The sequence below is a fragment of the Giraffa tippelskirchi genome, chromosome 11 (assembly GCF_054371585.1).
Source record: "Giraffa tippelskirchi isolate mGirTip1 chromosome 11, T2T-mGirTip1v1.2.pri, whole genome shotgun sequence".
Taxonomy (NCBI): domain Eukaryota; kingdom Metazoa; phylum Chordata; class Mammalia; order Artiodactyla; family Giraffidae; genus Giraffa; species Giraffa tippelskirchi.
This window is the reverse complement of record NC_137285.1, coordinates 83378353-83396809: the sequence shown is the minus strand read 5'-3', so window position 1 is coordinate 83396809 and position 18457 is coordinate 83378353. Positions and strand designations below refer to the sequence as shown.

Sequence of the window (18457 nt, the reverse complement as noted above, 5' to 3'; positions counted from 1 at the left end):
ATTTCATCACCTTAATCCTTTGCCCTCTCCACTCGCTCCTCCCTGATCTCCTCCCTTGACCTGCTGAAACACCCCTCCTCACTCATCATCTGCTCATCCTTGGATCATCCAGGAGGATTCACACATTCTTGCCCCAAACTGTCCATAGCAACAGCATATCCTACCTTCCTCTTTCTGTCAGATACATTTATATAAAAATAGTGATTTACACCTGGACTCTCACAAGTCGAAAAAAAGAGTCCATCTGAAATGGTAGATTATGATAAACTTGCTATCCCGCTTCGTTTCATTAACGACTCTGATGCTTCAAGTCAGTACTATGGAAGAGTGGTGGAATATAAATTTATTGTGTATGCGTTCTTTAACTCAATATTGGAGTGCCCAGTGCTTTTTTTTTTTTTTTTTGAGGTGACTTCTCTTCTATATTCTTCCTCCATTGTTAAGCTCATCCAATGACAAGACTTGAAAACCATCTATGTGGGACTTCCCTGGTGGTCCACTGGTTAAGAATCTGCCTGCCAGTGCAGGGATGCAGGCTCGATCACTGGCCTGGGAAGATTCCACGAGCCGCAGGGCGACGAAGCCCATGTGCCACAAGCATTTAAGCCCACACGCTCGAGAGTCCACGCGCCATAACAAGAGATGCCACCACAGTGGGAAGCCCATGCACCACAGCTGGGGGCAGCCCTCACCTGCCCCAGCTAGGGAAAGCCCGTGTGCAGCAGCAAAGGCCTAGCACCGCCAAAATATTAATTGATTTTTTAATTAAAAATTTCAATTTAAAAATAAGTTGTAGTTTAAAAATAAAACAAAGAAATTTTAATAAAAAATGGAACCATCTATGTGCTGATGACTCCCAAATTTACATTTCCAATCCAGAGCTTTTGCTTCAACTCCAGACTCATAAATCCAGCGTCACTGTATGGATGTAAGATAGACATCGCAAACACACAACAAGCCCCAAACTAAACTTAGATCTTCCCACCACAGCCCGCTCATGCCTCAAATGAGGGCGGCTCAACAGCGCTGTCCTAAAAGCCTCCAGGTCCTCCAAACTCTTCTCTTTTTCCTACACTTTACAGCCTCACACTTTCACATCCTAAATCCTGCTGATTCTATTTGCAAATACATTTCTCAAATAACTTTTCCCCACTACCACTGTTAACCCCTGGTTGGAGGCACCATCCTCGCTTGATTAAAATAGTACAATTGCCTCCTAACAGGTCTCTGTGCTTCTACCTATGTTCCCCTACAGTCTGTTAATAATCTAACAGTATCCAGAGACTCTTCTGACCTATTCTCTCCTGTGGTTCTTCCATTTCACCCAAAAACCAAAGGTTTAAACCGACCCGTATGCCCCCGCAGGACTTGCTCTGTCATCTCTCCGCCTTTCTCTTCTAGTCCTCCCACCCCTCGCTCTGGCTTCACTGCCATCAGCAACCGCCTTGCGCTTCCTTGAACATTGAGCACGGGGACCTCGGGCCTCTGCATTCAGCTGTTCTCTCTGTCTGGAGTGCTCTTCCTCCCAGCTCACCTGGCCGACTCTCTTGCCTCCTTCATCTTTGTTCAGACATCACTTTCTCAGGGGGGCTCTGTACTGTAGCGTTTATAGTGCAGCTTCACCGCCCCAGCCCTTTTCACTTGAAATCCTTACCTCGTTCTCCTTTTTTCTTTTTTCCAAAGCACGTATCTCCTTCTAACATACGATGTAATGTATTTATAGTTCTTAATTGTAGTTTCTTGTCTGCCTCTCTTGTGAATGTAAGTTTTAAGAAGACAAAATCGTCATCTGTTTTGTTCATTGATTTGTCCAAATTTATCCAAGCTTTTAGCACTGTGCTAAGCATACAGTGAGTACTTAGTAACTGTTGTCCAAAGAGTGAATAAATAAGGAAAGGAAGAAATGAATGTCTCCTATCCTGCCTGCCCTTTATGTTTATTTCCATATCAGTGGTATCATCCCCAAATTGTGAGCTCCAAAAGGGTTGGAAGCACTTCTGTCCGTTCTTAGCAGAATTTTGACCTAGATTTCTGCCAACTGTAGTCTTGCGGTTGTGACTCTCCTCCCAAGTTTTCACTTGCTCATGAGGATGTAATTTGAATCTGATTAATCAGAAAAACTGACGTGGATTGAAAGCCCTGAGAAAAAGACTTTTTCATTTGCTACAAAGTCAAATGGTAACATGACAGGACTTCATGGAAAATGAAACTCAAAACAAGTTCATGTGAAGAAACGTTTAAAAATGAAATTGTCATTTTCAGAATGTGTCAGGGAAATCAATTTGATGTTCTGTAACAGATCTATATAAAATATTTTCTTGCCTTTGAAAATGCATCTGTGGTCTCATGTGTCACGTGTTGTCCCAGGAGTGTGAAAGTCCTTTACAATGCTCTTTTATGCATCACCCATGCCCTTTCCTCTAGTATCAGATTTTGCAGTGATTTTTTAAAATCACTAATCTACAATTAGGATTAATCTATGACTCTCTTAAGGTAGCCAAATGCCTCATCAGCTAATTAGTGATGTGCATGAATGGATGAGCAAGATTCCCACTGTCCCTTTCTACTATCCAGCAGAATCCTAATTGATGAGTCATTCAATATTCTTGAATTATGAATGAACTATTTATTAAAAACAAGCCATATTCCTGTACACTTAGATGCACATAAAATGTTCTATTACCTGAGTTAATATTCCTTATTTAAATGGAAAAATATATAAAGCAGCACTTGTAGAAATTACTCGAGTTACAAACCTTTGACTTTTGAAAGTCTGTATTACACACCCATGCCTAGGTCACTCCAACCTCCCCTTTTGATTCAGCCAGCTATAAAGAGCCAGTTCTTTTCTTTATCTCTTTTCCAGCTATTGACTTATTACCTCTATCAGTCTTTCCTCTGCTCCATCTCTTTTGTTTTTCATCACATGTATAGTCAGTTCATATCAATACAAAGAGTAGGGAGCAGCAGAGCGGCTCATACATAAGTTTGGTGTCAGACAAAATGAATTACATCTCTGGTTCAGCCATTTATTATCAGCATGACCTTGAGGATATGGCTTATCCTCTCTGAGCAGCAATCCTTAGATTTGTAAAACTGATGTAATAATCTCTACCTCCCAAATAAGAGTTAAGTGAGGTGATATATGTAAAGTATTTGTTTCTGCATTAAAACAGGACAAATAATATATGTCAGACTTTCAGTTGGACTAGCTAATATCTGAGAGCAGCTTTATTTTTTGCATGCCAATCAAATAATCGGAATAATAATAAAATATTTAAAATCACCTACTGATACACTGAATACTGAAAATAGTATACTGATGCCTACAATTTTATTTGATTTATTTGCTATTATTTATTTACTATTTTCCCCAATGCTACAATGAATATCCTTGAATACACTTGCATATCTGATGAAAAGCTTAACCTTCAAAGTCTGAGCAGAGATGGAGGGATAGGGAAACTATTGTTTAGATTCTCCACCACGTGGGCCATTTGGATACTCATGCAACCACAAATTACACATTACTGAATTATCATTTAATGTAATAGTTTTATTTACTTTAAATGTATTTTTATTATTTTATATTTAAATTTTATTTCTTTGATGCATGCATTTATTTAATCACTAATTTAGTGACCAATAGGAAACTGAATAAATAAATCACATATTTATCTCACAGAATGTAGTCATGAAAAAGTGAAGCAAATTCTGCATGTACTGATGTGGAATGGTTGCCAGGCTATAGTAAGTGAAAATAGCAAATGGCAGAGCACTGTGAGTTTATATGCTACCATTTTAACTTAGGGCTTCTCTGGAGGCTCAAACGGTAAAGAAACTGCCTGCAATATAGGAGACCTGGGTTGGGACGATCCCCTGCAGAAGGGAATTGCTACCCAATACAGTATTCTTGCCTGGAGAAGCCCATGGGCAGAGGAGCCTGGCAGACTCTGGTCCATGGGTTAGCAAAGAGTCGGATACAACTGGGCAGCTAACACACACACACACACACACACACACACACACACTTTAACTTATAAAGATAATATTATTGCTTGTATATGTATAAAATCATTCTGAAAGGATTCTTAAAATTCAAGTTTGTTACTTCCGAAAAAAAGAACTAGATAGTGATGATAAACATGCGAGGAAAATTAATTTTTCATTGCATGTTTTTTACCTTTCAGACTCATGCGGTGGTTGCATAATATCTATCAAAAAATAAACCAAATAAATTTTGTTAATTTTTAAAATAAAGACATATTCAATCCTTGGCAAAATATTGTTATTTATTAAGATTACATCATAAAAATCTTTCATTTGGTATCTCTTGCACTATAAGACTAATCAAATGCTGAAAAACCCCACATATTTATATCTTCTCTCTTTTTTAAAAAGAAAATTTAGGTATAATTGACATACAGCATTGTATAAGTTTTAGGTGTACAACATAATGATTTGGTATGTGAATACAATGCAAAATGTTTACCACAGTAAGTTTAGTTAACATTTATCACCAAACATAATCACTATATCTTCTTTTTTGAGTTCTAAGCTCATTTATTTCATGGTATTACTTGGGAATCTCTCAGACATTTCAAAAATTAGCAAAACTGAGCAATTCTTCCTAACTATTGCCCTTTTCTCACAAAACTGATTCTTTCCAGTTCTTTCCTCATCAACCTGTAGGCTCAACGAAGCTATTTGAGAGTTATTCTGGCCACTTCTATCTGTTAAATAAACTTCATATCTAAGCCATCATAGAGTTCTGCTGCCAATCATATATATGTTCATATGCCCATCTGATTTGCCCCTGTGACCGCTTTAGTCCAAACCATCTTCTCAGCTAGTTTTCATGTCTTCCTTCAAAACCTTCTCCAATGCCATTCTTGCAAAACTTCTAAAACCACCCAGCTCAAAGGAGTTCCCTCCTGTTATTCTATCAAAGAAGCCTAATTTTTCTTTTATATCTCTTACTAAAATTACAGATGCATATCTATGCTCGTCACTCTTTGCATATAGTCTTTCTTGCTGGATTATAATCTCAATGAGGCAGGGACAGTGTCCATTTTCTCAGGCTCCCATGCCCACAACCTAGCACAATACCAGAAACATGGAATACTATTAATAAATTATTCTCAAATGAATTAATAAGTTATATCATGAATGAGCTCTTACTGTGTAGCCAATACTGTGCTACACATATTCCTTAGGAGTGGCAAACTGGTTTTAGGATAAGCATTTGTCCATGGGGGTTTACGGGGGCATGGACGGATACAAAATGAGTACAGGAGGGTATTTTCGTGTGTGAATAGAGGCGATCTGAGCACAATTATTTACTTGGGCAGGGAAAGGAACTCCATTGATGGACTATATAAGTAAAAGGAGAAGATAAAGAACAGGTTTATTTTCCCACCAGAAAAAAATGAGGTGTGTAAATAGGTGATTTGCTTTAATTGTAGGTTTCTGCTTCACAACTTTTTTCAGAGCCTGCCCTGTACGGTGACCACTCCCCTAGATCTTTATAGCCTCCCTTTGGTAGGGCACCTGGGGAGGGGAAACGGCAGATTGTTTCCAGTTCTGGTTGAGCCCATTTTGAGGTCCCAGCCATGGAGACCCTGATCCTGTACTTCCACTCCACTGATCAGTCCACAACACGCCCAAGATCATGAGGAAAGTGCATTCATTGAAACAAACAACACGATGAAGTAACTGACAGATTCTCTTTATTAAATAATAAGCAAATAGTCTATATACAGTCGCTTGCCTGTTGCAGTGTGCTAACCTTGTTCCCATGGGAGGCTAATGCACGTGAGCAGAGTACAAATGCACAGCCCATTTGAATGCCCTGTGATATGTGAGGCTAGTGGTCAAGACACACAGCTCACACTCTCGTTCTCCATCACTGCACACACAGGAGAACACGAACCATTTCATTTCACAGAGACTTAGGTGAAGAATTATCAGCTTAACTTAAAATGCCCATGTTATGCCTTCTAAACATCTCTCCTAACAATTCAACCAGCTGTTACTCTTCAACACATGTGTCACTTTCTTTGCATTTGGGTCAAATTCAAACTGCGAAGATCCATGGAAGAAATAGTAAAACCCTGCAAATGCAGACAGGGGAAATAATGAGATATTTTTCTTCAAGTAAATAAATTTGGCAACATACAAAACTCAGAATAACAGATACCTAAAAGTAGAAAGTGTTTATAGAGATTAACTATGTGCCAGGAACTATGTTAAGCATTTTGCATGACTTTTATTTTCATTTCTTTCTGTAAAAGCCCTATGAGGCACATATATCTAACTCCATTTTACAGATGAGGAAGCTGAGATTCAGACAAATTTAGATGCCTGCCCAAGGTCACTCAACAAGGAAAGGATGGGAACAGCACCCCACTCCAGCTCTGTCTGACGGCAGAACCAGGCTCTGGGCTATTAGGTTATTCCGCTTGGAACCAGATAAAATTCTCTCCATCTTCAGAAACCGTGCATCCTTACACTTTTCCTTCTGAATACTCCTCTTCCCCTTTCCTGACGAAGAAGCCTGATCCTCTGGCCTCAGAGACTCTCAGGGACTCTTTCAGAACCAGACAATCCTTTATGAACTTTACGACCTGCTGCTCAGGTTGTGTTCCAATAAGATCATCCATCCCTCCACCCATCTATCCCTGAGGGGGAAAAAGTCCTTCTTTTTCAACTTTGGGCTCATGGAAAGTTAAATATTGGCAACTGACTGACTACTCAAGAAAGACAGAGAAACTCTCCGTGGGAATTAGCGGTGGGATGGAGAAGCCAGCTGGCTAGTGTTGAACTTGGCCACACCACTTGAGGGGGTTTTATACAGCCTTTTATACGAAGTAGTCATACAATTGATATGAAATTTGTAAGCTGAAATTTAGGGTTGGGAGGAGGAATCTGGTTAAAGAAAACTGTTATTAAATACTTCAACTTTCGTCTTTCTTCTGGTACTATAGAATGTTTCAAGTGCCCCTCTGCCAGCAAAAGGAGTATCCTCTTACCAAATACTTCAAAAACAGCATCCACCTCTGGTTCAACCCCTGGAAAATCTTCCACTATTTGCTTGGGAAAGCCTGGCTCCATGGATTGTCTCTTCTCATCAAATCTGCACCACGTAAAAGAAACAAAGCTCAGCATTGACCAGAGGCCGTGTTATCAAAATCGGTAAATCATGTTAGGTTTAATGTGGAATTCTAATCAACTTTCCAACATTTGCAAATAAATGTCAGACATGTTTAGTGCTACAGAAATGTGTGACTTTAATGGTACTGCAAACTTGGCTCTTAAAATTGTATCTCTACCAGAAAGAGAGGCAACATCTTGATCTAGCAGATGCTGTTTGCTACCATATGTCTTTGGTCTGGACAGAAAGAATGTTAATCATCCTTCCGTCAAAAAGATGTGAACACAAAGTGAATTCAATCATTCATTTCAAATATAAACTTCAAGTTTTCTATCATATTTGGTTCATATATGTTGTCACTGGGGTTTCTCAGATGGCTCAGCAGTGAAGAATCCTCCTACCAATGCAGGAGACACAAAGTTCGACCCCTGGATCAGGAAGATCCCTTGGAGGAGGAAATGGCAACCCACTCCAGTATTCTTGCCTGGAGAATCATGGACAGAGGGGCCTGGCGGATTACAGTCCATGTGGTTGCAAAGGGTTGAGCATGACGAGGGACTGAGCTCACACACAGGGACTCCCCCACTGCTGTCTAGAGCCCCACGTTCCTCCTGTGGGGGACGAAGGTCTAAGAGGAAGGCAGGCGACTTCCTAGGGAAAGAAGATAATTTCCCTAACTAGGATCATACAGAGTTATTACAAGCAAATATTACCTCCAGTATTTGTCTTCTACAAAGAAGTACGTTTTCTTCTTTTCCTTATCAGAAAAGGCTGCGTCTATTTTCCTTACTGTTGAAGGAAGGCCCAGGGTATGGATGCCTCTTGGGTAACCTGCTTGTATCTCATTTCCTCTAATGGCCCAGAACCGATTTCCTGTTTTTATGGGGAAAAAACCACAATCATATTGAATCTATAATAAAAAAGTCTTTGGTTTTGGAAATATGTCTTAGCATCTTTGATTTCATAGTAGAAAAAGAAGCCAGAATTTTAGATTTACCAGCCCCAAATAGACATTAAACAAAAACTTGTAGGTTCAATGAATGAACACAGAGGGAATGAACACAGTTGTAAATTCCAAATGAAGGAATTTACATCTGGGCTATTTCTATTCTTATGTTCATTTCATCATCTATAAAATATAAATAAAATAATGCCAGTCTCAATTACAGCTTTGTTACTTTTAACCAATAAAGCAGACAAAATTTGTTGTAGAAAAAAATTATTCATCAATTTTCCAGTGAGAAGCTTTATTTCAGCAAGTTAAAGAAATTGTTACATAAGAATTACCTTTAAAAATGAAAACCATGTCTTTGCTAGTAACTTCATACGCCGCATCTATGCCTGAAGGAAGAGATGGCCAGAATGAAGAGATCAAGTGAAATTGAGGTTCGAGCGTCCTGAAGGATTTGCGCCAAAAATGTCTGAAATGCATGTAAAAAGAAATGAAAACTGAGAAAAGTCTTTCACCTTTTAGCGTGTTTTCCTCACGCTCCTTCCTCACCCATTTTCCTCCCTCACCCATTTTCCTCCACTCCCTCATCTTCTGGATCAATGACAGACAGAAATCAGGCATGTTGCCATTAAGGAAAAATCTTTCCTTTTTTTCCCCAAAAGACTGCACTGGATCTGTTGGCATAGGATTCCAGAATAATGTCTCTGTGAAAGGGAAGTTATCCTATAATGCAAATTAATCAACTGACTGTAAGCTTTAAACACCTACAATTCATGCAAAACAGTAATATATATTACATCATCATTTATATTTTCAAAAAGAAAGGCAGATGTGTATGTACATATATGTACATGTAAGTATATTTTTATACATACATGGAATAATTCTGGAAGGATATTTAAGCATTCATCACTATGGATGGAGATAGGGAGAACTGAGAAACTGAATCAGTGATGTGATGATGACTTCTTTTAACTTTTTTTCCACTTGTGCAGTTTTATCATGTGCATATGTATCCAGCAGTGAGTAAATTAATTGATTAAATGTAATTGTGTCCTGGTATCATTTTTAAAGGAAGTAAAGATAAAATTCAGATTCTAAAGTTTTACTTGTGACTTTTCAAAAGTAACCATTACTTAATAATATTTGGGAATGACAATTACAGGATAAAAATCAAACCATCCTAAGTGTTTGAAAATGAGCTTGACAGTTTTAGGAAAATGTGGAAAGTGGAGCATCAGAATAATTTCAAGTCTCAGAGCAAAATTGTTTTGTTTTAAATGTCTAAAAATCTCTATCAAGTTTCTATTTGTTTTCCTCTCTAAGCATTGTATTGATACATCAAAAGAATAGATAGGAATATAAAGTTTTCTGGACTGACCTGCCTTTAAAGAACAGGATTTCTCCCCTCAGTGTGCTGATCGCATCGAAGGACAAGGCAGGATCACACGCGGCTGGGGTCCCAGGCTCGGGAGGCACAGACTCCGTGGGCACCGCCTGGTCATTAGGGGAAACCGAAGGAGACCCTAAAGGGGACAGAGGTGAGGATGCAAACATCAGCAGGAAATGATGCTTCTGGCACTGTATATGCTTTCCACACGCTCTCAAAGCGCCTCGAGTTAAATTACAAATGCTTTATGCAGCATTTGGAAGCTTTCCTGAAGACCATCATTGCAAAACTACCACTTCTAATTTTTCCAGCACCACTCACCGTACAGGAACTGAATGCCGTCGACATCATCTTGAGAAAGGCGGAACCGAGCGAGATCTGTGAGGGGGTCGTAGACTGGGTACATCAGAGCTTCACGGTTGGTTGAGTGTTGGAGACCCAGGGAGTGGCCAAGTTCATGGGCAGCAACAAGGAATAAATTGATCCCTATTTAAGAAATCATAGATAACAGTTACTTATTCCTTAAATACACATACATTAGACAGGTTAGCTGTGTATTATGTTCATTTGGTCAGCTATTATACTCCTTTATTTCCTGGAAGCACACCGTACCTTTGTTGCCCCCCTCCACCTTCTTTTTCGGTTAGTTGATCAATTGACTGATTACACTTAATGGAAAGTCTAGTGTTTTTCAAGGCTCATTCTTGAAATCAATCTTTGAGACAAAGTATCCAGCCATATCCAACTACTCTCATCTCCAGCCTGCCTTTGCTGGTTCTTGTCCCATTGGGAAATCTGTTACACTCCATTTCTTCAATATTCTTAGTTATTAAGATTTCTCCAAGTTAAAACAAAAACCAACACCAAAATTGAGAGATGTGTCACTAACCTGATGTATCCTTTGTCCATTGTTCATCATCATCAAAGTGAGCATCTCCATAAAACCCTGATCCAGGTGGATAGGCGTGAGCCAAAACTTTTCCAGGTCCATCAAAAGGCAAAAAGTCCCCATGTTCTAAGAGAGAGAAAAAAAGTATTGGAAAGATCAGTAATTAGGCTCTCTTTGGAATCTTTTCTAATGAAACAGCATGAGATAAAATTTTGTTGGCTTTTCCCCCCTTGTTTCTGTTGTGTTTTTGTGTTTTTACCTCTAACTGCAAATATGATCATTATGTCAGCTTCTCCGTCATAGATCCTGGAGAATGTAAGTGGAGTCACCTCCTCCCAGACCGTCAGAGCTTTTTCAATGGCAGAATCAACAGCATCTCTGGGTAAATCCTTTGTGTAATTCACAATTCTGTATGAAAAAAAAAATAAAGACACTATTTCTCCTGTGATAGTAATTTATCAAATCTCAATAGTATGTCACCATCCCTTTGGACCCACTACCTGTAGGTGAGGTGAGTTTTCCTCCACTTGGGTGTACCCGGAAATGTCCTGAAGGAACCGACATCAGGAATCCCACATCGGGGCTTGCGTATCACCTCCAGAGTGTTCGAGTCCAGCTTTCCTGTCACCTCCAACCCCAGAAACTTCTGCATCTCTTGAATCTTTTTGACTACTGGACTGCTGTCCTTTCTTCTAACAAACTGTTTCGTATCCTTTGCAAGGTTGTAGTAGTTTTCTAGATATTGCTAATGGAAAGTAAGTATAGTTTTAGGTCATTCTTCTGATTTTTAGTGGTTTGCAGTGAATTTGTGCAGTTGCTCGCTTAATCTGTTTGAAATAGTCTTCTAGCTTACTGAAATAAAAGTCAAATTCATATTTAATTCTTCAATTACAGGCTGTTCTTCACTTTTGCTTTATCTTTGTAACAGAATAATCTCTGCATCTTATTTTCCTACCAGAGCAAAGAAAATTGCAATGAATTGGAAAATCAAGGTAAGTATCTAGGGAACTTAAAGGAGATAAACAAAACAATCAAACTTCCTTGTGTGTATTTGTATATTTCAGCTACGTTTATTCCATTTTCCACTTTATGCTTCTCACAAGGAGCTGGCTTAAGAAAAACACTTAGAAAAATCTCTGTGTCTAACCATGACAGCAGCAATAAAAATATCCAGCTAACCTTATATTGGATTAAAATACCTACAGAAGTTTCAAAATAAGACACATTTCATACACTTTCCACTTGTTATTCATGTATCTTAAACAATGCTGCTACTAAGGTGGTTTTGATCTTAGGAAAATACCTAACATCTCTGGCTTTTTTTCCTTCCAATGTAAAAAGGGAAGCCCAGATGAGTGATACTGAGACGCTTTCTATGCAACACTATATAACTCTGCCTTTGAACTTCGTACATGGTAAGTTCCAACAATTTTGGGTGAGCTTTATAAATAGAAAGCAGAGAGAGCTTCCCCACTGGGCCATCAGGAAATGTGAGGACCGTCTCCCCTAATTACCTGAACAAGGTCCATGCTGTCTTCCTTGTCCCTTGCAGCTCTGTCCAATGGATAGGCTGAGCATACTGCCACACAGAGCAAGAGCAGAATCGGAAGATTTCCCATTTTCACTGACTTTTCTCAGCTCGATGTTGTCTTAATGGCTTGCTCTCTGCCTATCTTCCACTAGGTCCACCGTCTAGAGTCCGATTTTTATAAGGTGACAGTGTTTGTTTAGATAGCCCGCAGCTTGACTCATGATTGCTTTCTTCCAAACGGCAACAGGACCATTTCCAAAAATTCTGAATCCAAAGTAGGATGATACAAACTACTTTACTAATTTCTCCCAACGTTTCCAATTTTGCAAGTCAAAAGAGTGATTAATCTTCAGGAAATGCTTCCTGTCTTGGTAAGAAGAAAACTGGGGCATTTTTTTTTTTTTAAGTCTGGAGAAAAATGACTGGAATTTACTAGGCAGTTTACATTTGTGGGTTTGAAAGAAGTAAGTTGACCTGGTAAAAAGAATTCTGTAGAACTTTTAAATGTAGTTTTAAGAAAAATGTATTTAAAATCAAATGTGATAAGAGGTAAGTAAATGCAAAGCTAAACATATATAGCCACAGTCTATACTGTTAAATTCTGTAAAAACAAAAAAAATACACTCTAGAATAAAATTGAAAGTGAAATTCACTTTTTGAGACTTTGATCTGAAATACCAAAATCTGATTCAAACTTTGATTTAAAAGCAGGCAGTTAGTCCAGGTGGGACTCTGTCTGATAACTTTTCACTTTTGTCTTCCTATTTATCATGCTTCTCCATGACTAATCAGACAGGATAGCACACGATCCTTGCTACCTCCAGCTGATATAATTATTCTTCTAGCTATTCACTTGTTTCTCAAGTGTCACAGTTTTAAATGTTTCAGAATAAACAAATTAAGATTATAGCTTTGAAGATAACATTTAAAGGAGAAATATAGGGGAAAGTGACCAAATTAGCTGGGAAGGATGAAAGAAGGGAAAAAAAAAGAGTATAATCTACTAGAGGAGATGATCTCTGCATAACTAATTTTATAAGAAGTAAAGAAATTGTACAGGAATTATGAAGAAGGAAAGATATTTTCTTGAGAGAAAGCCTAGGATAAAGCCACAAATAAATGAAGACTGAAATAGTTTGGATGTAGAGGAAAATCCAGGAACAGGATAAACAGCCATACAGACTCAAGAAAGTTTAGCATCTCTAGAAAAAATGGCAAAGGGTTAACTTTTTATTGAAGTAAAAAGTGTGTGAACGTGAGTAGTGAGAAGTGAAAAATGAAGTTGTGGGAAGATAGATTGGAGCTTCTTTGTGGAATGCCATTAGTGACTAAGATGTTTGTTTATTTAGTTTATTTTAGATGTTTACTTGATTTTGTTGGTGATGGAAATCCATATTTCTACAAAATACTTTCAATTAAATTTTTTATATTTCGATAAAATTTTGATCTATAGAAAAGTTAAAATACATAAAAATGTAGAGGAAATTAAATTATTTATGGTCAAGCTACTAGGAGAAAAAATACTATTAGCACTTCACAGTACTTCTGATTTTTAATAGTTGTGTATTCTGTTTTATATCATGCTCATTTGTGGACAATTTATAAAATTTTATCTATTTTTCTATGAATTTGAATGTCATCAGCCAAAAAGAAGTACTAATAAGGCGAAATATTTCTTCTTCACCTTGTAAAAATAAAACATGTTGCTTATAGGTTTTTTAAAGTATACATTTTCCGTAGTTGAAATCAGATCATATATATTATTTTTCATGTCTAATTTCCATAGAAACATTCAAACATATTGGTTGAAAGGTGAACTAGAGCAGAAAAGGAAGTTGGGAACAGATAATACCTGCAAGTGGGGTGACTATCTTTTTCATTTATAAAAGCCTAATGACTCAGATCACTCAACAAGAGTAGTAAATGTGTTGAAATCTGTCCTTGAAATTCCTTGGAAATGGCAATGACTTTTATATGGCTCCAGGCAACTTGATTTTAGAGAAGGAAGGGCAGCATTTTGCAATATGCTTGGTGTAACAATTTAATTGTGCACACAAAAAATAAAAGTTTTAGAAGTACTCCAATAGGACATGTATTTAATCTGATTAGTAGGATACAAAATATTGCTTGTGAAGCACTTTTTCTCATATGATGATTAGAGTAGAAGCAGAAGGGAAACAGGTGTGAAAGGCAGCGTGGACCAAGCATAACCCCGTCCTGCCAAACCCAGCTGACAAGTCACCTTTCAGCTAGAAAACTGGAAACAAACTGAGAAACGATAACCCTGTTAAACATTTTAGAGCTGGACCTATGCATTCTGAAATTGTCCGTTTTGGATCACTTGGCAATTGTATGTCTTTACGTAATCTTCCAAGGTGGTTCAGGAGAAATTTAATAATTCTAGCAAGTCTGAGCATCTCTTTTGTTAACTTGTCCTATGGCAGTTGTCTTGGATGGGTATGAAAATCTAAGGTCACAATTTCTTTTCTCTCATCCAAAATCAACATGCATCCCATAGAGATGTGCTTTCAGTGTTTTCTAGTTTATTGAAAAATAAATGTTCTGGTCCCTGATCAGACATTTGAGGGGAAAAAAAAAATTTTTGCAGTTCTTTAAAATGACTGTAAGTTCCTGAAGTTTTATAAGACAAACATAGATAAGCCTCCAAATCTTTTTTCCAATATAGCTTCTCTGTCCCTATAAATAGTGGAAAAGTATATTCTAAAACAATTTTGTATATTCTAAAGCAATTTTGTTTTCAATGTTATAACTTTTCCCCTTTCATTTTATGTGCCATACATAGTACGTGTTCATTGCAGCACTATTTACAGTAGCCAGGACATGGAAACAACCCAATTGTCCGATGGCAGATGAACAGAGAAAGATGTGGCACATACATACAATGGAATATTACTTAGCCATAAAAAGGAATGAAATTGAGTCATTTGCAGAGATATGGATGGACCTAGTCTGTCCATCCATATCTCTGCAAAGGAGCCTGGTAGGCTATAGTCCATGGGGTCGCTAAGAGTCGGACACGACTGAGCAACTTCACTTTCACTTTTCCCTTTCATGCACTGGAGAAGGAAATGGCAACCTACTCCAGTATTCCTGCCTGGAGAATCCCAGGGAAGGTGGAGCCTGGTGAACTGCCGTCTATGGGGTTGCATAGAGTCGGACACGACTGAGGTGACTTAGCAGCAGCAGCAGCAGCAGTCTGTCATACAGATTAATGTAAGTCAGAAAGAGAAAAGTAAATATTGCATATTAATGTATATATGTGGAATCTAGAAAGATGGCACAGATGAACCTATGTCCAGGGCAGGAATAGAGACATAGACCTAGAAAATGGACATGTGGGCATGGGGGGATGGGGAGGGTGGGGCAAACTGGGAGATTAGGATTGACATATATACATTACCACGTGTGAAATAGATAGCTAGTGGGAACCTGCTGCAAAACACAGGAAGCTCAGCCCAGTACTCTGTGATGTGATAGGGTGGTAGCTGGGAGGTCTCAGAGGGAGGGAATATATGTAAACATATAGTTGATTCACTTCACTGTACAGCAGAAAGTAACGCAACATTGCAAAGCAATTATGAAGTGAGGTGATAGTTGCTCAGTCATGTCCAACTCTTTGAGAGCCCCCTGCCAGCCTCCTCTGTCCATGGGATTCTCCAGGCAAGAATACCGGGGTGGGTAGCCATTCCCTTCTCCAGGGGATCCTCCTGATACAGGGATCGAACCTGGGTCTCCTGCATTGAAGGCAGATTCTTTACCATCTGAGTCACCAGGGAAGTCCCAAAGCAATTATACTCCAATAAAAATAAATAAATAAAAATTCATTGTGGAGGGGAAAGAGAAAGTTTTGGAAAGACTACTTCATTGACTACTAGTCAGTGTCTCCTTCTTCTTTTTTTTTAATGTATTTTATATCTATACACGTATGCTGTGCTGTGCTCAGTTGCTTCAGGCGTGTCCAACTCTTTGTGACCCATGGACTGTAGCCCATCAGGCTCCTCTGTCCATGGGATTCTCCAGGCAAGAATCCTGGAGTGAGCTGCATTTTCTTCTCCAGGGGATCCTCTTGACCCAGGGATGGAACTCAGTCTCCTGCATTGCAGGCAGAAACTTTACCATCTGAGCCACCAGGGAAGCCCCAAAACAGTTATACTCCAATAAAATAAATAAATAACAAGTTCATTGTGGAGAGGAAAGACAAAGCTTGGAAACATTACTTCACTGGCTACTAGTCAGTGTCTTCAATTTTTAAAAAAAGTATTATATATACATATATACATATAATTTTCAAATTACATGTATTTTGTGTTTTACATTTAGATGTCTGATTTATTTTGAGTTAATTTTTCTGACGAGTGTAAGACGGTCTCAATTCATTTTTTTCCATGTGTGTGTCCAGGTGTCTCAGCACCATTAGGTGAAGATACTATCCTAGCTCCAGTGTGTTTCCTTCATCTTTTGCCACAGATCTATTGATCACACTTACGTGGATCTATATTTGGGCTCTCTACTCTTTTCCGTTGGTCTATTCTTGTGCCCATACCACACTGATTTGATTGCTGTCACACATTGCTCTCCTTCAACACTATATTGGCTATTCTGGATCTCCTGCCCCTCCATACAAACTTTACTATTAGTTTGTTGAAGGTGAAAGTCACTCAGTCGTGTCCGACTCTTTGTGACCCCATGGACTATACAGTCCATGGAATTCTCCAGGCCAGAATACTGGAGTGGGTAGCCTTCCCCTTCTCCGGGGGATCTTCCCAACCCAGGGATCGAACCCAGCTCTGCAGCATTGCAGGCAGATTCTCAACCAGCTGAGCCACAAGAGAAGCCCTCAAAATACTAGAGAGGGTAGCCTATCCCTTCTCCAGGGGATCTTCCCGACCCAGGAATCGAACAGGGGTCTCCTGCACTGCAGGCAGATTCCTTACCAGCTGAGCTATGTGGGAAGCCCTCAGTTCATTGGGATCCACAAAACAACGTGCTGGCATTTTGGCTGAGGCCAGTTGTCCTCTTGGACTGAAACTTTTCCCGGGTAATATTCCTACCAGATGAGTGACACCACTGCCTCCAGGAGATTCATCTGGTAGCACTGATGAGCTGGGTTAGCAGGAGAAGAAGGTAAAGGTGACTGGCTTATCAGGGCTGTTATAATCTAAGGGAGCTGAAAGGAGAACCAGGAGGACTTCAGATACAAGGAAAAAGATGATATAGACAGAAAAGGGACAGGAAGGATAAAAAAAAATAATAGTAATAAGAAGAAGACATCAGTTCCATTCAGTCGCTCAGTCGTGTCTGACTCTTTGCGACCACATGAACTGCAGCATACCAGGCCTCCCTGTCCATCACCAACTCCCGGAGCTTACTCAAACTCATGTGCATTGAGTCAGTGATGCCATCCAACCATCTCATCCTCTGTTGTTCCCTTCTCCTCCTGCCCTCAATCTTTCCCAGCATCAGGGTCTTTTCAAATGAGTCAGTTCTTTGCATCAGGTGGCCAAAGTATTGGAGTTTCAGCTTCAACATCAGTCCTTCCAATGAACACTCAGGACTGGTTTCCTTTAGGATGGACTGGTTGGATCTCCTTGCAGTCCAAGGGACTCTCAAGAGTCTTCTCCAGCACCACAGTTCAAAAGCATCAATTCTTCGGCACTCAGCTTTCTTTATAGTCCAACTCTCACATCCATACAGGACTACTGGAAATACCATAGTTTTGACTAGACGGACCTTTGTTGACAAAGTAATGTCTCTGCTTTTTAATATGCTTTATACATTGGTCATAACTTTTCTTCCAAGGAGCAAGCATCGTTTAATTTCATGGCTGCAATCACCATCTGCAGTGACTTTGGAGCCCATGAAAATAAAATCTCTCACTGTTTCTATTGTTTCCCCATCTATTTGCCATGAAGTGATGGGACCAGATGCCATGATCTTAGTTTTTTGAATGTTGAGTTTTAAGCCAACTTTTTCACTCTCCTCTTTCACTTTCATTAAGAGGCTCTTTAGTTCTTCTTCGCTTTCTTCCATAAGGGTGGTGTCATCTGCATATCTGAGGTTACTGATATTTCCCTCAGCAATCTTGATTCCAACTTGTGCTTCATCCAGCCTGGCATTTTATATGATGTACTCTGCATATAAGTTAAATAAGCAGGGTAACAACATACAGCCTTGATGTACTCCTTTCTTTCCCAATTTGGAACCAGTCCATTGTTCCATGTCCAGTTCTAACTGTTGCTTCATGCCCTGCATACAGAATTCTCAGGAGGCAGGTAAGATAGTCTTGTATTCCCATCTCTTGAAGTATTTTCCATCTCTCAAAGAAGGCATGGCATGCCATTAATCTTGTAAAATGGGAAGAACTGAGATTAACTAGTCTGTAGTTAAGGGCTTCCCTGGTGGCTCAGATGGTAAAGAATCTGCCTGTAAGGCAGGAGACTCGGGTTAAATCCCTGGATTGAGGAGATCCCCTGGAGAGGAAAATGGCAACTCACTCCAGTACTCTTGCTTGTAGAATTCCA

The 18457-nt window shown here is 39.1% G+C and overlaps 1 protein-coding gene across 1 annotated transcript; it reads right to left on the bottom strand.

The window, feature by feature from the left end:
* Positions 1–5756: 5756 nt before the first annotated feature.
* Positions 5757–12058, bottom strand: LOC145527967 (stromelysin-1-like). The gene is made up of 10 exons (XM_081546521.1): positions 11899–12058; positions 10885–11129; positions 10644–10792; positions 10385–10510; positions 9817–9981; positions 9487–9631; positions 8441–8574; positions 7867–8026; positions 7032–7135; positions 5757–6113 (listed from the first exon to the last, which is right to left on the bottom strand). The coding sequence occupies exons 1-10, from the start codon at positions 12001–12003 to the stop codon at positions 6013–6015; spliced, it is 1434 nt and encodes a 477-aa protein (XP_081402647.1). The 5' UTR covers positions 12004–12058; the 3' UTR covers positions 5757–6012.
* Positions 12059–18457: the final 6399 nt, after the last annotated feature.

Bases quoted from the DNA above. Each gene is read 5' to 3' on its own strand.
- LOC145527967 (XM_081546521.1), bottom strand. From the start codon at position 12,003: ATGGGAAATCTTCCGATTCTGCTCTTGCTCTGTGTGGCAGTATGCTCA. The intron at 10,511-10,643 runs GTAAAAACACAA...TCTCTCTCTTAG, and splicing joins GATCATATTTGCAGTTAGAG to AACATGGGGACTTTTTGCCT. The intron at 8,575-9,486 runs GTCAGTCCAGAA...CATGCATTTCAG, and splicing joins ATCCTGTTCTTTAAAGGCAG to ACATTTTTGGCGCAAATCCT.